Below are 13,274 nucleotides of genomic sequence, written 5' to 3' on the forward strand. Positions count from 1 at the left end.
AGCAAAATTTTGATGTTAAAAATGTATGAGAAGCTAGACAAATTAATAGTTTTAGTTGAAAAAGTATTTAAAAACGAGATTCAATAATGAACCTCATTTCATCCAGTCAAAGTCTATATTATCATGATTACTTACTCTAGAAGCATCACAATGTCACTAGGAAAGTAAGTGCAATGCCTCTGAAATAATTCCCTCAAAATATAATCACCTTTTGGACATGTGGTTGCTTTCCAGTGTAAAGCCTACATTTTTGACCATTCATTAAATTACTAAATGCATAATAAAGGATATAAAATGAAGTATAACAAAATGATAGTGTTTGTTAAGTCAAAAAGGAAACCACATGTGTGGTGAAGTAATGTTTCTGGAGAATCACAGCATGGCAAGATATGTATAGAACAAGGAATTAAAGAAAGTCGTTCAGAGTAAGAGACAGAATATCTCTTAGCATTATACTTAGCATTGCCTTGCTTTCAAAACAAAACAGAACCTTTTATTTTGAAATGTGTACTGCTTTTTAAGCCAAGCGTTTATGATATGTAGTATCTTCTTTTGCCAGAGTTTTGCAAAGACTTTGCAAAGATGGATTGTATTAATCTGCAAAAATTCCAAGTTATACTCAAAATCTCTTTTTCGCATGAAATTATATGATCAAATTGCATTTTTCTATTGTGCTCTTCTAAGATTACTTATTTACCTCTTTTATAAAATATCTAAGGTATTTTCTGAATTTCCTTGTTTTGATTATTATTGCCCTTTTAGATACTTGTGCAGCATGTTTTTTATTTATGTGACTAGATTAGTTATGTGGCCTTATATAAACATGCAAGTATTTATGGACACTAATACTAAATGCTCTGTAAGATATATAGAAAAAGTCTAAGATACAATCTCTGGCTTGAAAAATCTTTTGATGTTGTCGAGGGAGGCTTGGTGGTATGCATGAACCAAAAATCCAATTCTTTAACATAGTACGTAACTAGGGGCTAATTATGTAGGCAAAACTAAGACACTTTGTATATCAGAGGGTAGGTAGATCAGAGAGTTTACAGAGTTCATGGAAAACTTGAGTTTTTCCATATGAATAGGATTTGGCAAAGAAGAAGCAAGAAGGAAGGATGATCGTGGTATTATTATTGGAAGGCAAGTCACTGCCCACCCCAACCAGAGGATATGTGACAGGAGAACTGTAGGAAATTGAGTTTAAAAAGGTGTGTGGGGAGCAGTATATGAAAGATCTTGAAAACCATGTAGAGGAGCTTGGAGGAAATGCAATAGACATGGGAAGCTATGGAAGGTTTTGAATCAGAGACATGAAGTAGAACTCTGTGAAGAGTGTGAGTCAAAGGACTGGGGAGGACAGTGCCAAGGATCAGGCAGATCAGAAAGGAGGCTGCAGCAGTGAGCTAGGTGTGTGGGCATGAAGACATGTGCTGGGGTAGTTAGTGATGGCAGGATGACATTGAGAGAGGGACAAGAGCAATAGGCTATGTGGAAGAAAAATCAGCAATCCTGGATGATCGCCTGGACAGAGAAGGGCAAGAAAAGCAGTGAGACAAATCACACTGACTCCTCTGCCCTGATGTGAATACAGGAAAGGAGGGGAAGCTGGGTAAAGAGAAAGCTGCTTTTGCAGGGGAATCTTTACTTTCAGTTTAGGAAAGAGTTTTGGAAATACATCAAAATACAAAATGGAAATCAAACGTTCATAAAAATGGAAGCTAAGAGCTAGGATGAAAATGACAAGACTTATTTAGCTTACACTCAATAACCTAGACATAGCTGAAACTCTGAGGATAAGATATTATCTCAGAATATTGTCATGGCCTTAGAGAACTTATATTCATAATACATATATTTGTTATTTTTCTTAGAAAATTCTGCTTTAGGAATACACACAAAACATGATTAGTGGGGCTGTATTAACCTTCCCTGCAAAATTCCTTATCATTACACATTTGAAAGATTTTTAAGTCTTTAATATTTAAATATGTATTTTAGGATGCAACAACAAAATCCTTATTTACCTAAGAAAGAATCATACCAGAATGCCCATGTAGAAATTAGGTGTTTCTAAATCCATAATTATATGAGCATAGAATTTATTTACTCTTCTATATATACATAAATAGAATATTTGGCAATTAGTTAATAACACACATTTAGGTTTATTTAAGAGAGTCAATGTAGAGAGTATCATAATTATCATGCATTTTACACATAAAAATAACATGAGATAATCATTTTTTACCTGTTTTAACTATGCTATAGGTAATGGCCCATTAGTTGTATGTTCCATGGCTGCCGTGAATGATCCCCCATATTCAGACACCCCTTAGAAATGAGCTTTTGAATAAAGGTTGGTAAAGTACCTCTCATTCAGACCACTGGAATGAAATATACCACATCATTGACCAGACATGTGTACTTAAATGAAATATATTTGTTTGTAAAGCAGCAAACAAAAAACCTCTCTCAGTGTGTGCCATTTTCCACTTCAGTTTGTGGCAAAGAGGACCATGTTGAAATAATCTGAGGCCTGGTACATGCTGGTCAGTCTTGGTAATGCAGAAGGGAGGGACCCAGCACATCATTACATTTCACATGTTGTTTTTCAGGAGATGGCTGCAATCAGTCACTTCGCATATGGTTTGAAAAAGACTTGTCTCTCTGGCAAGCAAACTGTTATTTAAGTACACAATCCACTCTACTACTGAAACAGTTTTGCCAAACTTATCCAAGTATTCTCACATGCTTAAAGATGGTATAAATATCATTTATTGCTAGCAGTTTTCTTCAGACTATATGGAATGTCTTCCTGCTGCCTGATCTAAGTGTCCCAGTTTACATTATGGCCTTTACTGCCTCTGTTTGATGGAGTGATCAGTAAAAATTTAATGACACTATAAAATAATAAAAATGTCATTAATTTACCACGGATCTTGGATGCAGTGGTTGTAAAGTTACATTAATAAACAGAATATTTTTTACAACAAAAAGCATTGTTACGTGGGAACGTATAAATAACACACATAAATTTAAGAGCAATTTTACTGTTAGCACACACATTATTATGGAATAGCCAATAAGTGTATAAAACATAGTATATAAAATTTTATTAAAATATACTGTGCACATCAAAAATTCAGCTTTTATCTAAGTGCAAAGAAAAGCCATTATTGTGTGCTTGCTGTTTCATTGCTGTTCTTTCCCCAGATCACAATTTTACATTTGATGCCAGTAAGAGGAAGTTGATTTTTTTCCTAGATGAAAACAAACCTCTGTTCTTTTAGTTACCCCAAATTCATCCTCTCTCTCCACCCATGCAAAGACAAAATTGATCAATCTTGCCATGGTAGGGAGGGAAAAGTTGCTAATTTAATGCAAAGTTAAAAATAATGCCAGAAGAGTTGAATGGTTTGTTCAGTGACTCTGGAAATAAGGGATAATAATGCAGCAGTCTATCTGTCATCAGTGAGGCTGCCCCGTCATTGACTCTGATAATATGTGAAGATGATGGATGCTACTGGCTTGTGGCTTGTAACATTTAACATTCATCAGCTCCCACTAAAGGGGGCTTTATCATTTAAATATCTTTATTTAATATGCAACATCTACTTCATACATCATAATTTCAAAGCACTTAGAGAGCCAACAGTCCTACAACACAGCAGAGCTGACTTTAATTTTTTTTCAATAACTTTTATGTTGCCTGCCTGTTTGTGACTGACAATGCATAAGTAAGTGTCTGATCACATTGCTGCATGTAAAATCCACTGTCAACATGAAGATGGGGCAATTTTCCTGGAAGGGGTGGGATTAAATTAGCATTGAGGTATTTTGCTTATATCTCCAACATATCTTACTTGGGAGCTATGTACATGGTGAGAGCTAGTTCAAGTGTGTGGAAATTTGGACTTAAGAACTTGCCACCCACAGTCTATATTTGTTCCATATAGGGGCATGCTCATGGGTACTTAATGGCAGAAGTTTAAGCTTATTGGAACCAAAGTATCTTTATACTTCTCTCTGTGCCCACATCCACATCCTGTGTTTACTAGGCTAATGTTCAACCTCACTGGTAAAATCTTTGCTTAGCTCAGCTGCCCAGACGTAACTTGTAGACATCAGGCCCTCTTATCTTATGGTTATGTGGCTGGCAAATAAATATTCTGAGCTATTCTTTGAAGAAAAGAAGGAAATCTTCTGGGAGACTAGGTGGAAATTTATATGAAAGGGCATGGCTTTGCAGGGTCCTTCTTTAATCTCAAACACAAGTGCTTAATATTACCAAATCTAAAATGCAACCCACTGCCCAAAACAATTTCTATCATTGATTTATTTTCTTCCTATTTAACAAGTGTTTCATGGGATATTCTTCCTTGACTTCTACTCTGTCAAAATATTGACATTTTAAAGGGAAAGTATCTCTGCAGATTTTTTTTTCAATGAAGTCAGAAAAATGTATGACTTCAAAGACACTGTGAATGTGTTGTTGAATGTTCTGAATGTTTTTTGTTATGATTAAAAACAAGCTGATACTACTGAATTGTGAGTGCACTTCATTTTTTATAAAAGAAAAGATATTATCATCATGTAAGCTTTGTTGTCTTAGGATTTTACAAACCATGGCATGTAATTTTCCCTCTTCTCCTTCCTTGTCAAAATATTGATATTCTTTCAGGAACTTTATTTTATTTTATTTTTTTACTGAGAATATTTTCCAGTAAAATCAAAGAGAATGAGTGACTAGAAAGATACTTGAAATATGCATATTGATAGATAGCACGGTCTGTTGATTTTCAGAGAAAGTTGTTTTTCCCCCTATGAAAATACAGTTAAAGGTTGTTCTTCCAAGAAGATTGCAGGTGTCACATCAAAACTCCTTTTGCATTTAACATAGGGAAAGCATTCACATGCAAATATTTGAAATGCGAAACAATGTGATAAAACAAAGGTTGAATATTTTGCTTTCCCTGGTACTACTCATCTCCACTTTAATTCTTTTTCTTTACATCGTGACAACCAAAGTGCTACTCAAAAATAGAAATTGGCTGATTAAAAGCAGCTGTCCTTTCCCTGACTGTGTGTGAAGCTCCCACAAGGCTTATAGTTGCTTTTTGTTGTGTCCTGCATCTGGGTTAATTTGTTCTTGTGCACCAGTGTTTTCACATAAGAAGATATTAGGGAACCGCACTTAATTTGGTTTTTATTTTCATTCTGTGTTTTATAAGTGTCATATATCAGAGGTTTCCCCACATACTGCTATTTAAACTTGTGAGTATATTACCCAGTTAGGGAAATTCGTGATTGTAATTTTTGTTGCAAATCTTTCATAGAAATGGCGTAGATTAAAGCAAGGTTTATGCTGTGTTTTCTTCCAACACAGATTTCAACATATTCCATGATGAAGGGGAACTGGAAGACTTCCTGCACAATTTGACTGATGGGAATTAATTATAGAAATATAATGATATTCAAAAATAATCATATTAGAAAGCACAAATGTAGTCAGGCTGTACAAATGAGGCACAGCCTCTATCAAGTAATTGTATGTTTGCTCTTTAAGAATATTTCCAAGTTTCTAAACATCTTACAGAAGAGAACACTCAGAGTGTTTCCATCTAATGCCGAACATGCTCAGTACAGAACTAGGTCATTGAACAATAGACTGAACAGCAATCAGCACTCTACTGCTGCATAATGCATTAAGTATAACATGCAGAAACCATTCCCGGAGCTGGAAGCTGCTATTTCATGTCTGTAAATTCAAGCTGACATGACATTTAATATTGTTTCATAGTAATGAACAACAAGGTTTCATTCATTCATAAGCACAACACAAAGCCAAGTTTGAGTCAGGAGAGTAGTAAGGAGACGAGAGGGGGACATGCGCTGTGTTTCTGCAGACAGGAACACCATATTAATGATGGTCAATGAGCTCCTCTGCTACTGATCCGGAGAGCTGCAGAGGGAGTGTTCACTATGATGCTTCAGACTCCTACTCCTAGAAGAACTGGTGAACAAGTAAAACAGCTCTGGGTTTCCCTCCTAAAGCAGCAGGGATATTTAACTTTGCTGGCACCGTGGCTGGCTAGGAGTGATGTCCTCCTTTTTAGTTCCCAGAAAATCACTGTTGAAATTCTGAGACAAAATAGTAGTATCAATCGTTATCTGGTTGGCCTGCTTTGAAATACTTGTTTTTGAAATCCTTGTGCATAAAATTCTGATTTGTATTTCCCCAGGAATGCCAATGTAAACTATGATCTCTAAATGAGAAAATTCCTCTCCCATTAAATTTAACCGTTTATTTCAATAGGAACTGCTCTTTCAGGTTTTTGCATTGTTGGCTCAACCCTCTCTATTGCGTTCTTTTTAGATTACTGGAGCAAATCCAACAGAGTGAAGATATGCACAGAAGCTCTGGCAGGTTCCCTGTCACAGGTTTCCTTTCCCTACAGGTACTGTGGTCTAGATGCTGTAAGGGCTGTCCGTGTCACAAACAGCTTTCAACGGAATCTTCCTGAAAGATTTTCAGAGTCCATGTTGGTCAGAAATAATATTTTTGAATTCACCTTTTGCCCATTAAGTAAGATAGAAACTGGAAGGAAATGGTGGCTGTTTTGGAAACTAGAATAAACCTCTGATTATTTGTTCCTCTAGGAAAGAACGCGCTTTGAGAATCTGGGACCCCAGTTAACGGGAAAGTCAAATGAAGATGGAAAACTGGGCCCAGGTGTCATCGACCTTACTCGGCCAGAAGATGCAGAGGGTGAGTGGCTTTTCTCTAGCTCTTTTCTGCTGCTCCATGTGTTTCCAAAGGTGTGTCTGAGCTAGATATAGGATCTTTATAGTTTTTCATAGGAGTCATCAGCTAGATTTCTTAGGCAAAGCAAAGGAAATGTTACTATTTAACTACGTATGTTATGTTGTGCATTATAGTAGAAGACTTTAAGAAGCAGCTAGATCTTACATTACTGAATACTTAGCAATCCAAGTACTTCAAGTTACCATCAAAGTTTTAAAATGAAAGGATCCTCTACATTTCAATGAACAGCAGAATTCTGTGTTTCATCCATCTCACTGCATTTGCATTTAAAAAGGGAAAACATACAAAGGAGGACTTTTAAACATTATTTTATATTTCATTGACAAGTAATAATTGTATACATTTATGGGGTATAAAGTGATTTTGATACATATATACATTGTGGAATGATCAAATCAGAGTATTTAGCATATCCAAATCAAGTGATTCCCAGGTACAATCAAACCATTTTGGGGATTAAATGATAGTTTGCAGCAGTTTTAGCATAAACTTAATAATTGCTTGGGGAAGGCCCAGTCTGTGCCTATGCAGTAACCATTACTAACGTCTTTCAGAAGTCTGGGTAGAAAGACCAGCCTTCCTCTCAGAATATTTACCCACACCAATATCAATGCCTGTTCACTTCTCTTCCCTTTTTGTTTGTTTGTTTTAAATGCACAGCAGCACATCAGCAGAAATTGCTCCCCAGAGTCTGGGTACAATTTATGGGTTAGGTCAGCACTTTAGTAGTAATGTTGCCTGGTTATTTACTGTGTCATCACAGAGTAGAGACTGGTTTTCCCGTTAGCTGTTCCTTTGGCAGAATCTGTCCCACCAGTCAGGGAAGATTAATTTGTTCTCTTCAGAGTAACATGATACTTCACCCATCTCAGGTCCCAGCTAAAGTCCTTCTTTAGCTTAAGGGGAAGAATCTCACTAGTATCCCTTTAACTGGCAGGGTTTCTTCCAGGACCCTAATCCCTTGAAAACACATGAAGACACTTCATAGCAGCATCTAAACTGGGCATGGCTTCTAGTGAGAGCCTGGGGCCATCCCAGGCAGCCCAGAAATCCCTGGAATGAGGACTCAGAGATGAGTAGTATTAGACATTAGGAAGCCCTTCAGAAAGTTTTCAGAATGATAATTTTTCATACTAGTAGGAAAGACTAATGTTTGATGATAGTTTGGGAGACAAGGTGTTAAAATAAATTCTGATTAGGATGTGTATATGTATATGGGAGTAAAGAGGGAGGGAGGGAGGGGAAGAGAAGAGAAAGGAAAGAAAGGAACAAGGAAGAGGGAAGATAGGTAGGAAGGGAGGCATAAAGAGGACTCAAAATATGCTTGCTGTCTTCCTTGAAGAATGTCTATCAACAGCCCGATATTTTCATAGGCACTTAAAAGTGCAGGTTTTCCACTGATAAGGGTTGAGGTTCCTCTACCTAGGAAGCCAGGAAGTCCAAATGATGTTACTTGCACAGTTAACCATCTGACTGCAACACAGAAATTGTGGCTGATCTAAAAGCCTGTGTGGAAGCACTTCAGGTCCGGCCCATCTCAATTTTATTGGGAGACGGTACTGTAGAGTACCTAAATTGTTGACCATATGTAATGAAATAAATATTTTTCATTACTTTGGAGTATTCAGTCTATTTATTTGACAACAGACTGGTCGTTACAGAGCTCTATCACCTTACCTGTGCTGTCAAAGACTTTTCTCAATTTGTCATTCACTTTTTTTCATTTGCTTCCTTAACTGCATATTTGGTGTAAATATAGTCAGTTATCTCTCTGTAATGTCATTATCTAGTTAGTGATATCATGTGCTTGGTAAGTTAAAAATCATGGTCTGAGTTATTAACTATATAAAAGGAAAAAGTTAAAAATTTAACTCTAGAGAAACATACTGTATATAAATATTTTTGGATATTCTATTCAACGCCTGGATTGTCTAGATTCAAACCAATTTCCCTGGTTGTTTTGTTTTTAGAAAACATTTTTATCAAGCGTTTATATACTAGAGAATATGTTAAGCTTTTTACCCCCATTTTCTCATTTAATCCTTATACACATTGTGAAGAAGGTATTACTTTTTCCGTTTTACAGGTGAGAAAACTGAGGCTGAGAATAATTAAATTACTCACTATGAGCCACATATTAAGGTTAGAGCTGAGATTCTCTCAAGCAGCCTGCCATACTGCCCCCTACTGTATATGTAGAAACACATGGTCCCTTCTTTTTTCTGAACAAACTCCTTGTGACCTTCCTCAGTACAGCCCATTTCCTCTGCCCTAAATATAGTAAGTCATGCCATATGCCAGCTCTCATGTTACTCTGTCACACATAGCAGCAGTGCCTGATGAGTGTCATCGTAGAAGGGCTGTAGTGGCCCAGGAGCTTAAGGAGCATGTGAAAACCTCCCTTCAGAAGCTTGCCCAGAAGTTGCCATTGAGACCTCATGTGCTTTTGGGGGTTCATGAATGGAGTCAAGTTACCTGTTCTAATACCGACCAAAGTGCAGTGCTTCTGTGAGGACTGCTAGCATGGGTAGCAGCCTTCTGCTGACTTAAGGATGTATCCTGGCATCTGTTCAAGGCTGAGCTGATTGCAAAGTCTGCTGGAGTTACACTTCATATTAAAGTCAGAGTAGATAACAGGTACACATGATACTTTCTCTACTTTGTTCCTTCATATTTCCCTTAACAGTAAGATTAAGAAGAAACTAAAGTATCAGAATAACTAAAAAAGTTATTTGCTCCTTCACTTAGTCTTTGGTCTAAAAAAACAACCAGCCAACATTTCTTGAGTGCCTACCATGTGCCAGCCCCTAAACTAGACTTAGAACAAACGATGGGAAGCAAAGCAGAGATGTCCTTGACCTCTTTAAACATATGGTCTAGTGAGGAAAGACAGAAGATTAAAAGGGAAATATGTACACACATAATTATCATGGAGAAAAGCGCCAAGAAGATCAGGACTTCTTTGTGCTCTATAGAGGATTCGGAGTGAGAGCTCCTTAGCGGGGCTGAGTTGATAGGTAACTACTGTGCCTCTGGCCCAGATGTCTTCTCCCTCAGTCCAGACAGGTTTCCTCTGGCTTTGAAACAGCAATTTTAAGGGGCTATGCCCTCCCTGCACATCTACCCCATCCTCCTGTGGGGCTTCTGAAGTGACGAAAGTAAGCCAACCCAGAAGATGAGGCCCTGCTTCCACCAGGCTTCCCAGAAAAATGTCTGTCAGCCATGAAAATGACAATATCACTTAGTAAGCAACTTGTAGACATGCTTCATAGCCCTGAGCCTGGAGACAGTGAGGAAAAGGTCACCAAAAGAGGCAGCTGTGGATGTGTATTAACCACTCATCAAAATCATATGACAAAACCATAGGCAAGGAAAACAGAAATTAAAAATATAAAAGGCAAATGCCTTCAAAATTTTATTTTTAAAGTCCAGCTGTTATTTGGCTTGAATGTGACAAGACAGCATTTCTTGTTCACCATGATATTTATAAAACTACAAATTCACTGGTGCCGGGGACTTAGGAAACATGTTTAAGGTTGTGTTATACTTTGAAGCAGTTGAAGTCTTAACATGTATTGAGTATACATAATTTGTTAGCTCGTATGTAGGACATGTAAGGAAGAGAGGGCTTGATTAGTTGAGTCTGTCACCATATAATTAAGAATAGTGAACAGCTGTTGAACTTTTTATGGACTTTTCGTATGGCATTGCCCCTTTTCTTATTCTGCTTAGGCAAGAGTGCAATTCTTATTCCAGCTCTCCTAATTTCAAGGTTGCCTATAGACTAGAAAGAGTTCTAGCCTGTTTAATGGGAGATTTGAGTTGAAGTTCCTTTGCCAAACGACTAAAAACAAGAACCTCTGGGCTTAAGTTTCTTTATCTTTTAAAAGAGGTACGTTGGATTTGACTTCATCTAAGGTCCTTTCCAAGTCTGCGATTATTATTAGAATCTTCATAAAACACTGAGTGAATTTCTTATCAGAAAGATGATCTATCTATCATAGGTTCCATTTAGGGATTTTTTTTAGAGAAGTAAAAGAGGAGAGTAATGGCTTAGAGGTTGTATTTGTGCCACTTGCTGAATTGAGTTTTCATGTTCCTTGAGCTTTCCTTTTTGTTAATGAGAAGATCTCTCCAGTAGTATTTCCCAATTACCTTCACAGATGGCTCCCTCCTCTTTCTCTCGGCTCTCCTTTTCTCCAGCAACAATAGTTGAGACTCAGCTTTTTAAATATATTCTTTTCCATCCTGTTTCTTTTTTCTCTTATACCTGGGGTTTCTAAAGGGATACTTTTCTTTTGTTTCTGTTTTGCTGTATGGTTTGTTTAAGAAAACATTCTTCTAACACCTTTAAAACAATTTTCACATCAATTACTCTGTCCCAGCCTTATTGAGAGGTTGTACCTCATTTTGATTTGGGGCATAGTGAAAGATAAGCCTAGAATTTATGGATGAGCTCTGAAAGGGATTATCTTTGGCCAGACTGTTGGACCCTGCATCAGAACTGGAATGATGTGCTGTCCTCCATGTATTAAAACTTTGCATTGATTCAAATGGAAATAGATATGTGTACCAAGAATACCCTCTTTTGGGACTATTGCACTCACATTTTTTCAGAAGCATTATATAGATTTATACTGAATTTGTGAACTGGAACACAGCCAAGATGACATTACCCTTCTGAAGCTTTATTTGTGTGTGTGTGTGTGTGTGTGTGTGTGTGTGTGTGTACCTCCATTTGCTTCTAAGTTTTATATCTCAGGATAGTTTTATTATTTTCAGCTTAAGCTCTTTGTTTAAGACAAATAGCAGAGATTGCAATAGTTCTTCTTTTCTTTAAAACACACTTCTTAATATGAATACCCTCTCTTAAAAATCCTGCTCATTCTTTGATCCACATACTTGGAAAGTGTTGAAGTTTTCCTCATTCCCCTACCCTTCCTAGATCCTTATTCCTGGTAGAAAAGATTGACTCTATGATACATGACTCATTCAAGGCAGCAGAGGCAAACTGTAGCCTAATGTGGGGTGGGGTTTAAATGCTATAACTGCATAAAGATCATTAGTTCAAGCCTACCAGAATGCAGTGCCTTACATTGCAACTCTTGGATTCTCAAATTTGAAATAAAGGAGAGAGGTCATCAAATCTGTAATTCAGGCCAAGAAATCACTTCTCATATCCCTGACAAGTAGTTGTTTTATATTTGTTCAAATGTCTCTGAGAGTCTGAAGACAGAATACTGACCACTTCTTGAGAGGCTCATCCTCATTCAATTAGCTGTTTGTTAACAATTTATAACTAAAATTTGCCTCATTTTCTTGTAACTTCTACCCATTGGTTCCAGTCTGATTTCTAGACCCTAGCAATAAAACTTATCATTTCTTCATTTGACATGCCTTCAGATATTTGCTTAAGGGCTAGAAGACTTAAATTCTGGTTGTTCCATCCTTGGCAAGTCATTTTCTTCCGCTAAATTTTCTCATCTGTCAATGAGGAAGTTGGTCTAGATGGATTCTAGTTGACAGTTTTTAAAACTTTATTATTTTACTGCTATATAATTGAAGCCATTCACCTTCAAGGCAACTAGAATATAATAAGTATCAATTAGGGATGATGCAATAATAAAAATAAATACAATTATTGTGTAATTATATCAGAGATGATATACCTTTGCCCAAGAAGGTATCCAACTGCTAGATACCAGGAATAAAAGATGAGAAATTATACATGTAAAAAGATAAGACTCAGGTAAATCAGAGGGAACATTAACTAGAACTATGCTGTGGGCGTATGAGTCTGGCTTTCCATACCTACCCAAAATGGTGTCCAGGCATTTCAGAGAAATGAATAGGCAATTGCGTCTCTATAGAACCGGCAGACTGTTGACTGAGGCCAGGATGGGTGGTGAGGAAGGCCTAAGACCTGGTGAAAAGGAGTAACAGCCACAGAGGCTGGGATATAAGCAGAGCCCACAAAGCCCTGGGCTCTGGACTAACTCTGTTGTATGAGTATCACAAAAATGTATTTTACTGTGGATATAAACAGTTTTAGAGGATCCTGTGCACCAGTTTATATCAGCACTATATATAAAGTGCAGCTCTCTTAAACAAGCAAATAAACTTCTCTTAAAAAAATATATTTGCTGTGTCTTAAAAGCTCCCAAATAACTTTTAATGTTGGTAGAAAACAATTTCCATTGAACCCTCCGAGTGATGTATAGTCCTGATGGGGCAAGATAGTGAAATGTCAAGATTCTTGTATAACTCCATCTCCTAATACTCCATAAAAGGAACTCAACCTGCTGCTTATTGTTGCTTAGGATAGAAAGCCCAATCAAAGACCCAGCCTCTCTTTAGTGAGGAATCTAGCCCTACCAGATAGCTGGTTTCTCATTGGGCTGCCTTTTCTAAAGAAGTGTCAATGGCAGTATGAATAATTATCTCA

At 37.1% G+C, this 13,274-nt stretch overlaps 1 protein-coding gene across 5 annotated transcripts in view; it reads left to right on the plus strand.

Annotated features, from left to right (window-relative positions):
- SOX6 (SRY (sex determining region Y)-box 6) overlaps window positions 1-13,274 on the plus strand; it is a 532,017-nt gene that overhangs the window by 477,794 nt on the left and 40,949 nt on the right. For all 5 annotated transcript variants that reach the window (XM_011999550.1, XM_011999552.1, XM_011999551.1 and 2 more), the window contains one exon: window positions 6,664-6,772. In XM_011999550.1, the coding sequence (XP_011854940.1) occupies window positions 6,664-6,772 (109 nt within the window). The remainder of the gene's footprint in view (window positions 1-6,663; window positions 6,773-13,274) is intronic.

Source organism: Mandrillus leucophaeus, unplaced genomic scaffold (assembly GCF_000951045.1).
Source record: "Mandrillus leucophaeus isolate KB7577 unplaced genomic scaffold, Mleu.le_1.0 Scaffold599, whole genome shotgun sequence".
NCBI classification, from domain to species: Eukaryota; Metazoa; Chordata; class Mammalia; order Primates; family Cercopithecidae; genus Mandrillus; species Mandrillus leucophaeus.